Source organism: Channa argus, chromosome 17 (genome assembly GCF_033026475.1).
Source record: "Channa argus isolate prfri chromosome 17, Channa argus male v1.0, whole genome shotgun sequence".
Classification (NCBI taxonomy): Eukaryota; Metazoa; Chordata; class Actinopteri; order Anabantiformes; family Channidae; genus Channa; species Channa argus.
The window spans coordinates 22,202,387-22,220,975 of record NC_090213.1 but is presented as its reverse complement, the minus strand read 5'-3'; the positions used below and the strand labels follow the sequence as shown (position 1 = coordinate 22,220,975).

The 18,589-nt window shown below is 39.5% G+C and overlaps 1 protein-coding gene across 3 annotated transcripts in view; it reads right to left on the bottom strand.

Moving 5' to 3' along the window:
- The window catches only part of fynb (FYN proto-oncogene, Src family tyrosine kinase b), a 70,318-nt gene that overhangs the window by 10,945 nt on the left and 40,784 nt on the right, over positions 1 to 18,589 (bottom strand). For all 3 annotated transcript variants that reach the window (XM_067481823.1, XM_067481822.1, XM_067481824.1), the window contains 5 exons: positions 12,839 to 13,095; positions 8,562 to 8,658; positions 2,782 to 2,880; positions 1,175 to 1,278; positions 719 to 868 (listed from right to left, as the gene is read on the bottom strand). In XM_067481823.1, the coding sequence (XP_067337924.1) occupies positions 719 to 868; positions 1,175 to 1,278; positions 2,782 to 2,880; positions 8,562 to 8,658; positions 12,839 to 13,085 (697 nt within the window). In that variant the 5' untranslated portion in view covers positions 13,086 to 13,095. The remainder of the gene's footprint in view (positions 1 to 718; positions 869 to 1,174; positions 1,279 to 2,781; positions 2,881 to 8,561; positions 8,659 to 12,838; positions 13,096 to 18,589) is intronic.

Here is an 18,589-nt window from a genome sequence, read left to right as displayed (position 1 = left end):
CTTGTAGATGTGATTATCAAATATGTGTGTCAGAAGATGCAGTGGTACTCTCCTTAGAACACATATGCTCAGGAGGAACAAATGCCATCCAGCTCACAGCAAGCTGTAATCACTACAACTAGGATTTTTGTTTCTTGCATAAAAAAATTATGTGATTCTACAGAAATAAATATAGACTCATAAGGTTGCAAATACAGCTACTCTGACTGCCAGTAGCATTTTTTCTCTTTCTCTTTGTGTCTCATGGTAAATGACAGCTTTTATTCCTGTATGCGAAAGCTGTCAGACAAAATGCAATTATACACTGGAACAGTATGATACAGTGTCTCCTTAATGCATTCTGGATCAATTGAGAAAAATGGACATGGGATGGAAAAGATATTCCTATTAGAGCTTGTGCAAATGTCACCCGTCTGAGCTTTAAAGTTTTCAAACGTTCAATGCCACTGAAATGTAAAGCTGTCTGCTTACTATTTTATATGCCTGTATTTGTTTCAATTTCCCTCTCACCAGCTTCTGCTACTGTCCAGATTATGTTCTAAAATGAACTGTATTCTATAATTACCTAGCTTAAGTTCTAAAATTCACAAGAATAACTCAGAAGACTAACCAGGATACAACCTAAAATGAACCAAAAAACAAAACCCTTTAATTGAATGCACACATAATTACATGCAATCAGTATAAACATCAGTGAAAGGTGAAAAGGTTTTAATACCTGAGTAGTGCTGAACCAGCTGCTGCAGTGTATCAAACTGAGCCCTGGTGGTAATGTAGTAGCCACCACTGTCCAGCTTGCGGATCTTATAATGCTTTACATGGTCACCTTTCACATCGTCCCAGTCTCGTATGGACAAGGAGAAAGCACCTGGGACACAAAGATTAAGGGTTGATGGGATGAGGGATTGAACACCCAAAACTTGTCTGCTTTAACTACATAATAAAACTGATAAAATGATGAATTACAGTAAAAGCAGATGAAAAATATGACAAAGCATTCAGTGCTCATTTTACATGATACTTTTCAATACTTGCTACTATAGAAACAATTCCACCAGGACTCAATAGCAAGTAGAAATACTTGAACTCAGGAAACAAAAATCTTGTTATTATCAGTCACGGCATAATCATACACCTACAGCCAGAGACAGTGTTGGTGCGTCTGTGGTTTTACCCTTAGTAGTTTCACTTTCCCGGATGAGATAGGTGCCCCGAGGGTTGCCAGTGGACAGCAGCTGCCTCTCTGCATCCTTACGACCCAGTTTACCAAAGTACCAGCTGCAATTACAGGATGAAACATGTTAACACCGACAGCAGCTTTATCAAAACATGGTGCACTGCAGCCATTTGGACTCTGCTCTGAGCATGTGTAAAGCCTGTTCATTGTACTTCTATGGTCTGGAATGTTAGCTAAGGTTACTCCGAGAACTAGTGTATAATATAGGTCAGTTGCACTAGTGTCACTGATTAGTAATCAGTGATAAGGTTTCTATTTTTACTTGGTGAAGTTATAGGGAGAAAATATTGGAGGAAAAATGATGACAATGATCAACCCAATTAAGTCATTCATGCATCACTGTGGCAATAAGGTCTTTAAACAAATACTGTTTAAAGATAGTTAAAGAACTATCCAGTTCTCTAACTGGACTCTCTCTGGACTCTCTCTAACTGTTTTATCTTTAGGACTCTCACTATTTATTCAAAAATTTGTTCAAGGTGGTAACATAGTAAATAACTGAATTTTCTGTATGTAACACCCGTATGAACGTAGAATATAAAGTATTTGAGGCCATCAAAAAGCTATCTGATGTAGTTTTGCCTTGTGCTCCCGCCAAAGGGGATTTTTGAAATTCACTATCTTGACTGGTTGTTGCCCTGTTGACTTTGCCATGGGGATCACACTAACAGCACTTAAAGATCTTAGACGCAGCGGATGGAAGTATTTTGGTTTACACTGTGAATGGAAAAATATAAAGATGAAGCTGTTCGCCAATATAGCAACAAACAGCTGTTTGTTGCTATATTGGCCTTACTCAACTGCAACAACAGAGCTGAGTTCTCACCTGCTTCTTGCCCTCAAAGGAGGCAGAGGAGTGGAGCAGCCTCAGCTCTACAAAAACTCCTATATGTGTTGGGACCTTTGTTCTTGCTAGCCTCTGAACAACTTACTTTCAGGACATTACATGATTATGTCTTTATCCCCATCCTTATGACAACATTGACCTAATTAATATGTCAGAAATTGAATGCAATCTCAGAATTGTTGTAATGAACACTTCAGCCTCTAGAGACTGCTAGTGAGGGTTTAGAGCTATTGTTTTACTATAGCCTGGCATATGGTCAGTCAAGACAAAAGCACATATGCCTATAATGATGTTTACTCACAGTGTTTAAATCTGAAATTGTACAGAAGTAACCGTAGTAACAGGCATAGCAGGCACCTGATGGTTTTGATGATGTGGTGGACAAGGGTCAGCTTGGGAAAAATGTTGGTCATAGTAAACAGATGTCAGAAAACACAGTGTATAACAGCTTGCTGTGCGTAGGGTTATGTAGCTGAAGACCAGTTTTAATAGATAATTTCTGTATGAATTCAAGGTGAAAAGAGGTAACATCATGGATGTATTAAGAATTAAGGAAGCTTGTTGACTCACAAACCTCACACATGCAGGTGAGCAGGTACAGAAACTGTGTACTGTGGGTCTTTGAAGAGTGTTCACAAACAAGCACGCACACACATGCACGCACGCACACACACACACACATGCACACACAACTTACTCCTCAGCCTGGATGGAATCCACTGGAGCCACATAATTACTGGGAATGTAGCCACTGCCACCGGTGGTGAGTGAGCGAGCATCCCACCAATCCCCTTCACTGAAAGAGAATGAGAGAAACAAGAACAGAAGAAACACATTAATACACTGCAAACTATGCAAGACATTCTCTGTGAACACACTGAAGCATAGCTGTAGTTTGACTTGTACAGTAAAGTCAATGTCGAAAACATATAATAGCAGTGAGTCTGTAAAGTAGAGGGTAAGATGTGGACGTTGATAGGCAGTTTGGGGTTTGTTTAGGCCTGCAGCTACAAATACTAAAAATGTACACTTAGGATGGATGGGACACTTGGGGCAGATCTGACATTACCGTTTTTCTGCATGTTTATGCTTGTTTGATGGGTGTTTTTAATGAACTACTTTTATTTGATTTTTCCTCACCAACTAAAAACCCACCAGTTACAAGACATTTGTGGAATAAAAAGAACTCATGCTAATGCATTATCATCCCATTAATGGGGCCCAACAAGCCTGCCTTATAGTATTGGTAATTGTTGAACTGTACTTATATTACAGTTCTTACAGTCTTTTGCCTCTTTGCTTCTGTGGGAGACGGTGGCACATCAATCGAAGTGTAGCTGCTTTGAAAAGGGTGTTTGCTAAATCTCTCCAAATGAAAAAAACCTCAGAGGAAGAAGGAGGAGAGGCTTCTTAAAGACCTCTCAGCCTGCACACTCACACAGCCATTAGTGTCTTTCTATGATATCCTCTGTCTTCCTTCCTCTTTTTGGGTCCATCCAAATCTGAGTTCATCTCAAACTCTTTCATCAGTTCAGCTACTCAGGTGGTCTTTTTTTAATTTTTATTTGCTTCCTTCCTTTTTGCCTTCTTGTTGATTCATTTTAAGAAAAGAAGTCTATCAAGCATGTACTGCTGTATCAAACTTTAGAACGAAAAAGACGATTATGAAATGCATGGTAATTCATCTGCCACGACGTTTATAAGAATCAGATTTTTAATACTTTCTAAATGAGGTGGCCGCTAAAAATGGCACTAAAATCTCTGATAATGTGTCCAGCACAGAGGAATAAATCTATCATAAACCAATCTCAGTCTGACGTGTTATTTAGTGTTTGCTTTGCACCTGTCATTAAATATTCAAATTCTAAAGGTTATGATGCCACCTAGATTATTTTTCAGCACAGATACAATGTACAAATGAGCAACATATTAAGGAGAAAAAATAGTTATGAAGCTGTTCCTGTATTTTTTCTTTAGCCACTATTCTGTTGTTCAGCAACCATAAGGGTAGAAATCATTTTTATAAGCCCAGTAAGCAATTCTTTACCTCACACTCCTTAGTAGATCATAATGCACTTCAGCATAAGGGTCTGCTATGGCCATTGGGGCACATGGCTAGAACAGCTGTGCTCTTTACTCCCACTATGGCCCTTTAGTCTACTGACAGGAATTGTTCTATAAAGCAAAAACCTGTTATGATGTAGCTTTTTGCCATCAGTCACATGGTTCTTCATTACCACGAACAAAAACACTGTTGCCTATTTTGACCTAATCCCACAAACACTAGTCAAGTTTCCATTAACACATTTCCACAATGTCAGCAAAGACAATTCTACTGCACGTGTTTCTATTCAGCACTGTTATGGGAAAATATTAGGAGCTGGGAACATTTAGATAAACAGAGAAATTCTCCAGTTGGAGAAGCAACAGAAGACCTTGACAGGAGAACATTACAAGAGCTTCAAATATACATCAAAGCTAGGTTTTATACAAGTTTGAGGTTTAAAGGTTAGTAAAACTGCAGAGTCTATTTTTATGCTAATGTTAAGTGACAAAACATTTAACTGAATTACCACAAGATGAAGAGAATTTGTTAAAAGACAGGGAGAAAAAGCAGGGGAAAGGGAGAGAGTCTATTTGTGATAATAGTCATAACCACATGTTATGAATTATTGCTTACGATGCTTCTTTTGCATGGTTATGAATACAGTCATGCTTTAAGATTTTGGCTATTGGTGTAGACAGCAAGAGTGTATTGGCTATGTGAGGTTTTTCCTAGAGGAACAGTTCAGTTATAAAGTTCCGCAGACTGAATACAAAAAACTTCTGAGGGGGGTGACGCATTATTGGTTTTGATCTTTTGCTGACAAACAGACAGCGACTGTAACAAAAGTAGAAGCAGGTAAGACAAATGTCAAGAGGAAAGTGGAGTTTTCTGTGTTACTTTCATTCATTCACATTTACTCTCACTTTTCCTTCACGTCATTTATCTGTATGTCACCACCATCTCCCGTTGCGCTTTTTCTCACCTAGTGTGTTCATTCTTCATTCTTCTACTCTTGTCTTCACACACATTAATATCCAGTACAGCCAGCAGTAGCACTTTACCATCCATCATTACCAATGCTTCCACATGAATACACAATCACACATGTACATTTCCTTCCCTTATCCCCGAGCTTTGACAGTGTCTCTCTGACACACTGCACTGGCTAGTGCTTGTTTCTATCACATCTCTTTACACAGCAGGAGGGACCGTCTTTGGGTGTATGTGTGAGTAAGAAACACAGACAAAGGAGTTGAGGAAGAGGGAGATGTTGTTGGTCCTTCGTTTATGCTGAATAGAGCCACGATTGGGGATCACCTGGGAACAACATACAAGGCAGAAACAGGCCTGCTTCACTTTGTTTGATAGTGGATGGGTGGAGGGACTGATGGAATCTCAGAGGTCTGCCTGCCTGTGTCTCAACTAGAGAGAGTAAAGTATGCAGAAGTGAGAGAATGTTCTCTGTTGTTGTTAAGATATATGCGTATGTGTTTGCGTGGAGCTGGAGAGACATAAACAGAAATGGCAGGGTGGAGCCCAGTCTTTTGTCTTCAGAAACAAACCCCCTTTAACAAGCTCTGCTCTGCTGTAAAAAGACAAATGAGAGTAAACAAAGAATGTTGACTGAGAGGAGCCACATAGTACAGACAGGCATTCATAACACCACTGTGTGTTTATTCATATCCTGCAACTGAATCAGAACAATACTAATTTCATTTACTAACAGTGCAGACTTGCAGATTTCAGTAAAACAGGAGCCATTTCCTGACTATGGCTCTCACAATAACATATGCATGGTGGGGATAAACAGCCCAAACTCAGTGCAGCACCTTCTAAACATTTATAGACAGTGGCCTGTTTCCTAGAGAATGCCACCAGAAGACAAAGATGGACATCAGTGCCGTCTGTTAGCTGAGGCGGTACTGGGACCTCTGGTGGCCTTATTTCACGTGAACCCCGCCTGTCTGGGCATCTGTCACCCACTGCCTGCCAGACTTCACAGTCTGGAGCATTTGAGTATTTCACTGTTTTCTCCAGCTTTGCCCAGCAGGGGTCGGTGTGGATAGTTAGAAGAGGCCTAGTCCAGATTCAAGACAGCAAGGCATGGGTAGGATAGAGAGAGGCTGAAAGAAGAGGAGAGAGGGAGGAGGGGACAAGGAGTAAAGATGCAGCTCTGTTGAAGAGAGACAAGAGTAGGAGGAAGAGGAGGGAATCTTGGCTATAATGATGGTGTTTTCCTGCTCTAGCTGAGGCCCAGCAGGGATTGAGGTGTGCAGAGGAATGTACAAGATCCCAGCTGGGACAGGATGCTCACTGGGTGTGGTGAGGAGAAGGAGTGCCCTTGCTAGGCCAAAGGGTGGGATGACTGCCCAAGTTCATCACAGCCTGACTTATACCGAAGTATATGGTTCGTAAGGCAGTTGACCATGGACCACAGGGTGGGTGGTTCGATCCCTGCTCCCGGCTACATGTCAAAATGTCCTTGGGCAAGACACTGAACCCCAAGTTGCTCCCGGTGAGTCAAGTGAGCACCTTGCATGGCAGCCACCGCCATTGGTGTGTGAGTGTGTGTGTGTAAATGGGTGAATAAGAAGCAGTGTAAAGCGCTTTGAGTGCCAATATGTAGAATATGTACATATGTAAGTGCAGACCAATTATACTGGGGCTGATACGACTCACATTATTTTGACTAATATTAGCAAATATGCATCTGCAATTATTGGAAGGTGTGATTTCCACTAGGTATTCATACGCATTGTTGTTTTACCATGGACTTCTCTGCTCACACACAGGGTCTATAAAAAGTATTCATGCCCTTTGGAAGTTTTCACTTATTATATCATTATGTATCAGTATGCTGGCCAAAAACTACACCTTAACAGCAAATAAACACTCCAAACAAGGCAGTGATTATTGCAAAGTAGAAGTCAGGGGATGGATAGAAAAATGTTTCCATGTGACTGACTATCTAATGGAGTACAGTTAGGAAATGGAAGGAATAAATCTGCCCAGTACTAACTGACTTACTTTCTCCACTTTTCCTGTAATTAGAACCAAATTTGATGTCTAGAAAGTCAACGGCTTTCAGCTCGTCCCTTCAGGGGTCTCCACAGGAGCATGTGTTCCGCATGTTGATTTGGCATGTGTTTTTAAGCCGAATGCCCTTCCTATCGCAACCCTTCACTTTTTTTTTGTCCAGTTTCGATACCGGCATCAAGGTTAGCTTGGTGCCCTCCAACAATGTTCCGAGGTGATAACATCATCTAGAAGGCTTCAGTTTAGATGATGTAAATTGGAGGAGTTTGGAAGGAGCTAACCAAACAAGGCTACAACCTTGTAGTCATAGTAACCAGTTACAACAAATATTGGTGAAATCAAGTTTTAGTTATACCAAAACTATGGTGTCATAGGGCTAACATAAAACACTATTATTCCACAGTTATTCCAAATGGTGGTTTATCCATTTGCACAGAAATAAGAAACCAAGCAGTGTAGTGAGAGCAACAAGCTGGTAATAAACCTGAATATCACAGTCACATTAAACCTGCTGTATTTCTGAAATACATGCAAGAAGCAGCCTAATTATAATCATATTGAATGGAGAGCAGGGCCAGAGCACAGTCCCAGCAGTCTGTTCATCTCCACTGGAGATGCACCACTGGAGAAACCCAAACAAACAGCCTCATGTAGACAGAAAGAAAATCAAAACCATCCGCACACCGAAGCCGGGATGGCTAAAGAGCTGGCAGATCACCATGTATCCACTCCCATCCCAACACACACACACACACACACTCACACTCACACACACACACACACACACACACACACACACACACACACACACACACACACACAGGTTGCCTGCTGCTTTGCTGACTGGAAGAAAGACTAGCCAACATCAGTGTGGGTGTAACAGGGCCCTTCCTGTCCAAGTTCAGAGGGAAGTCTTCAAGGAACACGACACTCATCACTGCTGGCTGGAGACCCTGCTCCACCCTGTATAAACCTTAAATTAACTGCTGATTGTCATACTGCATGTTCAAACTACCACTTTTACCTCATTTGAAATATTTTGCCCTATATAAAGCTGCGGCTAATCCTGGTTGCTAAACGATTTCCTATGGTTTTAAGCCTTTTTTGACATGTCGAAAATTCAGTGTTGCCCCATTGACTTTTACAGTTGAACATGTTTTCTATTATTTATCATTTATGAGTAAAGCAGACTTATTTTGGGTTTTATTTTGGTCTAGATTTTGAAACCAAAACATTTCTGTATACAAGATCCCACTTTTACCTCAGGTGAAATGTAAAAGTCCTGTCTGCTCCCCTTCCAACAGAGAACACCATCCGCTTTATGACAGTGATAAAATGGTAAATTTGCATTACCCCAAGTGCAGACAGTCTGATAAGCAGCTGTAGAAACTTACGTGCTGTTGATAATCTGGAACCTTTCTCCTTTCCTGAAGCTGAGGTCATCTTCTGTCCGTGCCTCATAGTCATAAAGTGCCACAAAGAGGGTGACTCCTGTAGGTGAGAAAAAAATTTGTGTCAGCACTCTGCAGATTAGTGAAGGACGATGAGGCTCAGAGCCACACATAGGACTGGCATGGTACTGGAGGTTTCAGGACATTGACTTAAAAAACCCATCAATCTTGGGCTTAATTGTAGGTTGAGATCAAAGGTTGTGCCTAAATACCTAAATAAAATAATAAATAAATAAATAGATAGATAGATAGATAGAAATACAAATCTTTCCTATCAAATAAACACCCAAAAACGAAATACAAGGTGAGGGGCAGTGTTGAGCTATAACGTATTACTAGAGTATACTTCTTTCCAGAATATACTATCAATGTAACACACTACTAGTCACCTTATTGTCATAATAGTTCCTACTAATAAGTAGAATAACAAGTTTCAAATAAAATTTCAGTAAATTAAAGTTATTTCCTCTAAAAACACCTTATTACAACATTAGTTTTTTTGGTGTGAAATCAAATTTATTATTTGAAGTCATCACGTGACTACAAAAATGGAAGTGCCTACAATTACCGGCAAGAAATATTCCAATTACTTTTATTTTGTCGGGACAAAATATGAATTTTGTGCGGACAGTGGTAAGATTCTTTCCACTGCAAAAATAAGACCTCACACCTCTTAAAACACTTATCAGCACAGCACAACAATATAAAGTTATGGAAATACACCCCAACAAAGATAGGCCCTATGTGGCTGTGGAGGTTGGCTGTAGCCCTTCAGTGGCTAAACAACTAAAACTGAATTTTAATCATCAGCAGCAGCCACAACAAGCAACAGGAATTAACAAAGCTTGTGGCTGCATATGTGATGTAATAGCTATTTTCACCATTGAGTCTTCATCTGTCTTTTTAGACCCTAACCCTAAGTAATGAGTAAAAATTAATAACGGAACAAGATACTTTTGACGTGTTTGACAAGTTTGACTTTTCTTTTTCTATTATTATGTTGTTTCAGTGCAAACAAAAACAATAAGCATGTGAGTACCAAAAAATTTGGATTTGGAACAATTTTCTGACAGGATTGCAAGGGTGCCGATATTTATGGCCATGACTGTACGTACAAGGTCACCAACAATCTTAACACAGTCTAATGACTGATGAAACCACTTTTGATCGGAGATACAGTACTCAGAAATACCAAAACTAATACAACCAACATTGTTGCCTTTAACTTTGTAGTTCAATATATTGTATCACTAATGGAGACTATGGATGCACAATCCGATGTTGTGTGAAAACATCTCTTCCTATAATGTAGCTTGATTTGTCTTCCTCAACAAAGATGTATGGATAAGTATGGAGATGAGACAACAGCAGCACTCAAAAGGGTTTTCTCAGGTTCGAGGTGACTGCATCTGTTAAGCTGTTTAAAGCTTCTGAGTATCTGGCAAATGGAAGTTAAAGTTGCCTTTTTTAAAGTCCACTTACACTCTCTTGATCACATTTATTCATGCCATTTCACTTCAGACACTCACAAGGCTGAGGTTTTCAGAGAGAAAGTGTTGTTATAAGGAGGATATGTGAGGCTTTTTCTGAAATGACTGCAGATATTGTGGAGAGAATCTGCTGCTATTCATGTGATAACAAACAAAGCAAAGGGTGGGTGCAATCTGTTAAGTAAGTGCATCTGATTCAACCGCTGTGGTTTTTTGACCTTCACAACTTTAACAAGACCTTTAATGTATCATAGCTGTGCAACGTTCAAATGTTCCATTAAGTTGACAGAGGAGGTTGCTACAGTAGGTGCTGGGGTCCCCCCATGTAGTTATGTAAGGTCATAGGACTAACTGCAAATTTCCATTTGGGAAAATGACATCAGCAAATGATCAACTGATAATCAATAATATGTCTAATGCCAGCTCCAATTAGGATTCTTCTGCATTGTCACTGACAAGGAATAACTCTGGTGCAAAAAAGCTAGTAGGCAACTGTGTAATAACATAGGCTGAGATGGAAGGGTGGCTTATGTCCAATTTTGCCCAGTGGGAGAAAATTAAAAGCTAAACCTCTCTCTGCTGCTTTGCCATGGTGTGGATTTGGATTATACAGTGCAGAAAATAATCTACATTTTAAGGCAGTAGACTCCTGCTAAGTTAAGTGGAAATGCTGCGTTCCTCTGCACCACAGCCTGGGCTCAGTCAAACATAAAGGATATCCTGAGTAGGAATATTCCCTACCTAAACAATGAGCCTGAAGCACAAAGCCCCTGTGCTAATGCCAGCCGGATATTCCTGACAAGGCCGGGCTGTATGGAGTAAAGCTATAGCAGCAGCTATGAAGTGAGGATTGTCAGGATTTTGGGACACTATGGGAAGTCTTTGACAGCACACACAATCACTCAGAGTTGTGCTTTTGTATTTGGTGCTGTAGGTGTGCTCACACAAGTACTGAAAGATTCTCAGAAAACAGAAAACGAAGGAGGACCTTCACACTACAATATGTGTTGCAGATACTTCTCTTCTGTCAAACAATAAAGACTGATTGCTCTTCAAACAAATTTCCTCTCATTGAGTTATTTGTTATATGCAATATGAATGTGTCTCTCTTTCTGTCCTTGCTCTTGCTCCAACCAGATAGCACAGGGTAGGTTTTAATGAGTGTTCTACTTCACTCTGCATTTGTCGGATATGTTGGTCAATGAGCAGTTCTGTACCCTACTAGTGCAGGCAATAAGTTCAGGGCAGGCACTTAGGCTCTTAGTTTTCTTTTATACATTTTCTGTAGAATTAGTATAGACCCTAAACCTGGAGGCAGCATTTACATTAGCATTGCATTCTGATACATTACACCACACTGCTTTGCTTCAATTTTAGTCAATTTCAACTAGGGCTGCAGCTATCAATCATTTTAATAATCAAGTATTCTATACATTATTCCATCAATTAATCAAATAATTGTATAAGGAATAATTTAGCTTTATTAAGGAGCAATAGTACAAATACAAAAGAAAATAAGACATCGTAATTAAATTCTTATCGCAACAGTAAACAACGCTGTGCTAATGGGTGATTAATACATAATAACCCATCTTTTATTCATTGTTTTTTTCATTTCTTTTTCCATTAAACCATCATCTATTAAAATGTGAATCTGTTGCATACCCATGCAATTTTTAGCCAGAATACAGGTAGCAACCTATCAGGGGTTACACTGCTCCAATCCGGTGCAATGCCTAGTTTCAGCTTTAACTTTACTCGGCCTTGACCTTTCACGGTGCAACGAATTGGATCACAAATGTCTTGACATAACCTGTGAGCAATTTGTAATAGATGAAAAACTTATTGTCTTTGTTACTGTGGTTAAGAGACATTATCTGATGATTAGCAGAGTAAAAAAATGACTTTTCCTTTTATGTGGTGAATGACTTTTAAATATGCTTTGTTTAAATATATACATTTTGACAAACAAGAATATCATGGCAACATTGAGCTTAAAATGATTACGATCAATTGCATTTTTTAAATTGGTACTAGTTTTTTTAATCTGAGCTGGCATATGTGTAAGTTTGACCCTGTAATTCCCGAATAAATAAATATTTTCGTGAGAAAATTGACAGACACACTGGATAAGTGTATATAAACTTTCGTTCCAAAGTGTAGGTAGCTTCCCCATGTTTACGTAAGAATTTTAATGACTTGAGAAGGATGAGTGCTTGTCTTCAGCCTCCTCCGGTGTTTTGTTTTACCTGTTGAAATGCAACAACCAGCTGACCTTTGGTTTGTTAGAGACCAGACTTCAGACTTACTCACAAAACAATGACTTTGTCCTACCTCTGGTCCTAAGTATGGAGACAAATCCCTAATCAAGACCAAATATTAATTCGTCAAATCTATGTACTATGTGTTGAGTCGTAAAAAAGTAATCAGGTCGTTTTAGATTTGGCTGAACATAGCCACAGATAAAATAAATGAGTACAGTTTAGAAATAATAATACTTTTTTAATTATTATTTCAAAATAACAGGTTATGTTGGTCCCTGAGACACTGAACCCCAAGTTTCTACTGGTGCCTCAGTGCTACAGGAGCATAATCCATGTAATGGAAAAATAAAATAAAAAATATCAGGTGTATCTAAATATATAGAGAGTGAGAGTGTGACTGCTTGAGCCATTTTTAACAAACTTCTAAAGATGACCTAAATACATCAGAACATAGTATGTTCCTTACCGGTCCCACCGCGAGTCCTCAGGGTTCCAGTGTGAGAGGAAGTGCTGACCCCCCCAAAAACAGCCATTCCCTGTCCAACGGGGGCGTGGAAGTTGTTGTAGTTAGGGATTGCCGTGACCCCAAAGTTGGGGTAGTGCTGCGGTGTGGGGTCAGCCCCATAGCGATAACCTGCTCCCTGGGAGATGCTGGTGTCTCTGTCATCTGTGAGTTTGGTTGCTTCCTTATCCTTGCATTGCACACAGCCCATTATCTATAATCTGGGTACAAAAACAAAGAGAAGACATTAGATTGGTGAAAGTGAAACAGGACTTGAGCTACAGATACCTAATAGGAAAGATTAGCCAAATCAAAACACCTAGGATAAAGACAGACTATTCTATGATAAAAACCCCAAGGGATTTATTCAAGTGAGCAGTTGAGGATGTGAATGTGAGACCCATTTAGATCATAACTCATAACTAAATGTGACGGCGGAAGATTACATCAACAAGAAATACCACGAAAACGGCTAACAGAGCCTAAATGCAGGTCACATATTCAACATACAGTGATATAAGCTTGACTTATGGATTGATAAGATAAAACATGTTGAAAAGATGAACAAGCTGACAGAAAAGCGCTTGCCCGCAAAGCACGGCAAACAGATGTAACCTCATCACTCTGTTCAAGGTTCTCACTTCATGCAGCTCTCTCTACAAAGGACATCCTTTCAATGATTAGCGTTCTGCTCTGGGAGACAGGGACCTATTTTTATAGCATGACACACATCTCTGTCACTCGAAGACTCACGCAAATAGCGTCTCTTTTATGGTCAGGGAGAATAACGGATTCTATCACATTGATGTCAGGGAGGCTGGCCGAAGAGAAGGGAAGATGTGAAGGCACAGCGCCGTGCTGTCAGATCACCCTGTTGATCTTAATAGAGAGTGGAGGAAAGACGGAGTGTGCCAGCCCATGGATGCTTCTTTTATCATGGGGCTGAACAATCAAAGACACCCTGAGCAGCCAGGAAGAATCCTCATCCGTCTTCCATATATTGGAAGCTATCACAGTATTCAGTTCTGCATGTTTAACAGAAGATTAATCCTCTTACATAAAAAGTTCCAATGCATTTGAAATATGCCATTATGTTGAATGGGTGGCAGTCGTCACTGGTGAGTAAGACCACTCTGATTGGTTGTTCAGCTTAGCAAATCAATGGCTCTCGTGCAACACAGACTACGAGTAGCTATACCACAGTCAATTTGTGTCCATTTCTTCTCCGAAATTCCCTCCTTGTGATTATTAAAACCAATATTCAGGTTGGGCAAAATCTGCCCAACCAGACTTTGACTCCAATCAAGAGCAATGTGAATATCACTGGGATCAGATTATATTTCCCATGGCTGATTCACAATAACAGCCACCTTATTTTTTTGATTATCTAATGCTTTTACTGTGAAGGAGCAACAACAGGAAATGTTTGGTCATCATAGAAACTTTAATACCAGAGTGTTTACATTCTTAAACAGAATTTTAATTACTGCAGATAAGAAACTATTTACAACTGTATCAGAGTCTGTGTCCTGTGAGTCTTGTCAGAAGTCAGATGTGTGCAGTTAGAGTGTTGTCTCAACTTTTTTGTGACCCGTGAGATGTTTTACTACACAGGACAAGAGCTAACCTTTTTAACTTCAAACTAATTTGATCTTACATTGAAACTACACGTAAGGGGAATGGAAACTTAAACCCTAAACCTAGTACAATAACAATGCACATTCAAGAAAGAATATTCTTTCATCATCAAAACTAACAAAAATGGTCAAGGAGATTCATGAAACAGTTATAGTAAAATAATTAAAAATTAAAAAGTGCAAAAGTTTGCAGCCACCTTGAGAAATGAATTAAACATTTACTTTAGTTAAATTCTAATGAAGAAACATTTAAAATAGCTAATGGTGCATTTAATTTTATGTTGATAAAAACTCTCCATTTCAGAATAAGGGGGTGCAAATTGTTGCAATTGACTGTATCTAAATCCATAGAATCAGTGGCATTTCATTTAAAAGAAAAGATCGTCACGTTTTTTAAGCCTTGCAGTTGTTGTACTGTTGTTACATTGTTACTGTAAGAAATATCTGGGTGGAGATGCAGCTGCAAAAGCTGCAGTTTATGTGTTGTGGTTAAGACTGTAGTCTTGAGTTCAAATGCTGTGATATATAAAGCTGCATTTTCCTGCATACTATTTGCATCTTCCAGTCATCTGCAGCTCACAACATTGTTCTTTCCTGTTTCACTTCTTTTGTTAGAACGTACAAAGTATTTGCCTTTCCTTTTTTTTGTCGGACATTGAATATGTCAATAAGCGGTCTTGAAATTATCAAATAACAAAACTGAGTCCTAGTATATAGTGTTTAGTATGTGTCAGTGTGCATTCAGAGAATGGCACACATTTCTTCACCTAAAGAAATTGTTTTATGTGTAAAACACAAATATTTTAAAGTCAGATTCCAGTGATAATTAATGAGGCATCATTAAAAAGGGGGCGTTCCATCAATTTTACATGTACACATAAGATTATCACTGGAGCCATAAGTTCTATCACATCAGTAATATAATGTGTTTTGTGCAGTTTGAGAGCTTTATCCCATGAAATTACTGTAGAGACAACAGTATCTCTTGATTTGGAGATTAAGTTGCAGAGATGAGTTTTTTGTCCTTTTGGCTTATTCCGTGAGATCAGGGTCGCCACAGCGGATCATTGTTCGCATGTTGGTTTGGCACAGTTTTTACACTGGATGCCCTTCCTGACACAACCCACAACCCAATTTCTACCGGGCTTGGACCGGCACTGCACAGCTGGGGAGGGGAATGGGCTTTTAGGGTTCAGTGTCTTGCCCAGAAACACTTTGACATACTGTATAGCCGGGACTGGGGATCGAACCACTGACCCTGTGAACGTGGACGACTGGCTTACCAACTGATCTACAGCTGCCCCCAGCACAGCTGCAGAGATATTTTTGTTAAATGTTGCCTCAAATGCCCTGAATCTCCCTAATTCCATCAGGACATCTAACACATGCTAAATTGACTGCCCTACTGCAGAATGCTGTTTAAGTGATGCCAAATCAGATAATTTGGGGCAATGTTTTTTTTTTTACATGTCTTTTGTAATAAAGTAAAAATGTCAAGAGACATGAGTAGAGACAATTTAGTGTTGGTTTTAGCGTGTGTATGGCAATTGTTGAAAATACTATAAACTTAGTAATTGAATTTGTTTACATTGAAGATGAACTGTCTTTCACAAAACAGAAAAAAATACAAATAAGTATAAATACCTGCCACAAGAAACCTGTTGTATCATAAAAAAATGTGACTTTTTCAAGAAGCAGAATTTCAACGTCTAAATCTGCTGTGTAGAGTCCCTGTATGACTACACTAGAATGCTCTTTTCTCAGCACAAAATTTCTAAATATGACGAGAGCCACACCTTTTGACATCTTGTGTACTCCGTGAGGCATTACCATCTTATCTAACCATCTCTGCAAACAAGGATGAAAATAACAATGTGTTGGCATGATTTATCAGTGCAGATTCCAGAGGCAATAAATCTAGGCTCTCTTTGGAAGACAAAGTGCTGGTCTGCATTCAGTTCCAGTCTGTCCTCAAATGTGTCTCTTGAGAATATATTTCACTCCCTGTTGTTTCTCTCCTGTTTTCTTGGTGTCTGCCAACTCAGTTACCTCCTCTGACTGCAGAAAGGAGAGGGAAATTTATTCACTAGAGTCAAACTGAGAGGATGGAGAGAAGAAGAATGGAGGAGAAATGTGGGGTTCCCCTTCTTACCAGCAACAATAAACAACAGGAGGATCATAGGAAGGAACATCAATCTCTCAGCAATCAACAATGTCACTGACAAACAATAACCACTCTAAGTTGAGATAACCACACACCAATATAATGACAAGCTGATGAAGAAAATAGACTGGATACAGATGCAAGACTGTAAACAAATAAATGTTGTTGTCTACTGCCAATATAAGTTTTGTAATGGTTTCTATGACTACCATGACCTTACCTCATGGAAAATCAAAGGTAGGTGATGGTGTCAACTCCATTTTAGAAGAGACTCAGTTGTTGTCACTAAACATCTTGTTGATATTTTAGACTGTTTAACATAATAGTTTGGAATCTTTTAATTAATTTACCAAGGGGTATGAAAACCTTTGCACTGATATAATTATCATTATTTTAATTTATGGGGACGCAAACTTAATCCTAACATATTTAAATTATACGACTTAAAACCCAGACTCAGCGACTTTCATTTGCTGTTTGTTATTTTTATCATCATCAACTAGCATCGTGTCTTAACTGTAAAATATGAAATTGCACTCTGTTCCACATCTTTTTGAGCTCTTATGCTATTTGAAGGCTGACTAACTACTGCTGCTGTGGTTTGAACTAATGCTATCACTGTGTAAATTACAGGGCAGGATACACCAAGATGACTGTTGGTGGTCAGCCAGTGTTGGGCCAACGTCGAGTGTCCATCAGCCTAGTCTTTGTGGTGTGCCCCACACTGTCGTTGCTGTTTGGACTTCCCGTGGGGGCTTTTCGGCATTAGTCAGTCTCTGACAGAATTGTTTCTATTATTTTTACTTGGTATCAAACATATCCTTGATTTGAAGAAGTGGTATACTGTAGTTAGCAGCAGTGATGTGAAAGCAATATGCTAACACCGCTTTGTTTACAGTTTGTAGATCCATGGTGTAAGGTCTTTCGCTTTCTCTATCTCTCATGCAAGCACAGAATATGCAGCACTACAGGATCCGTTTTTGCAGGGTGTTCTGGCCCCACCTGTTGTCTGCGGCAAAGCCAACATAAGCAGACACAGCAGCTGGTGCTAGTTCTTTGACACGCCTTTAGAAATGTGGAAAAGTTTTTAAAAATTTGTTTGTAATGTTATCAGCATAGGTCATGCTGTTTATCATCCTTTAGAGTGGAGTTCATCATTGTAATAATAGGATTTAATTCTTAATTACCACGACTGTTTTAACACCCATTTACAGTTTACTGTCATGTGAAAAAATTAAGACACCCCATTAAATACCCTACCCTACCCCCGAAAATTTAGTGTTACCCCCTTTGCTGAAAGTCACCCCACTGCATCGCAATGGGATTAAGATCTGGGCTTTGACCCGGCCATTGCAGGACTCGCCATTTCTTTGTTTTCAATATTGTCATCTTGTAGGGGCCAGTTCCGCTCCATTTTTAATTCTTTTACAGATGGTCTCACGTTACTAAACCTGATCTCTAACCCTATCTCACTGACAGAATTCACGTTAGATTCTACGATGCTGTCCAAATAATTCAATCTTAGACTCTGTCAAAAGAACATTATTCCTAAAGTCCTGGTCTTTCTCTACATCCTTTCTGGCAAACTTCAGTGTGGTCTTTATGTTTTTCAAATAGAGCAAAGGTTTTCTCCTTGCACACCTCCCATGAAAGTTAAACTTGTGTAGTTTCTTTCTGATTGTAGCCTGCTGTAGGTCCCGTGATGACATTTTAGGGTTTTTGGTGACCACTTAGTATCTTGTGGTCTACTCATTGGGTAAACTTACTTGGGCAGCCTGACCTGGGCAGGAAAACAACCTTGGCAGTGGTTTTCCTTGTCCCCCACTTGTAGACTATTTTCCAGACAGTGGAATGGCTGACTTCAAATTCTTTTGAGATCTTTTTAGAACCCCTACCAGACTTAAGTTGCTACAA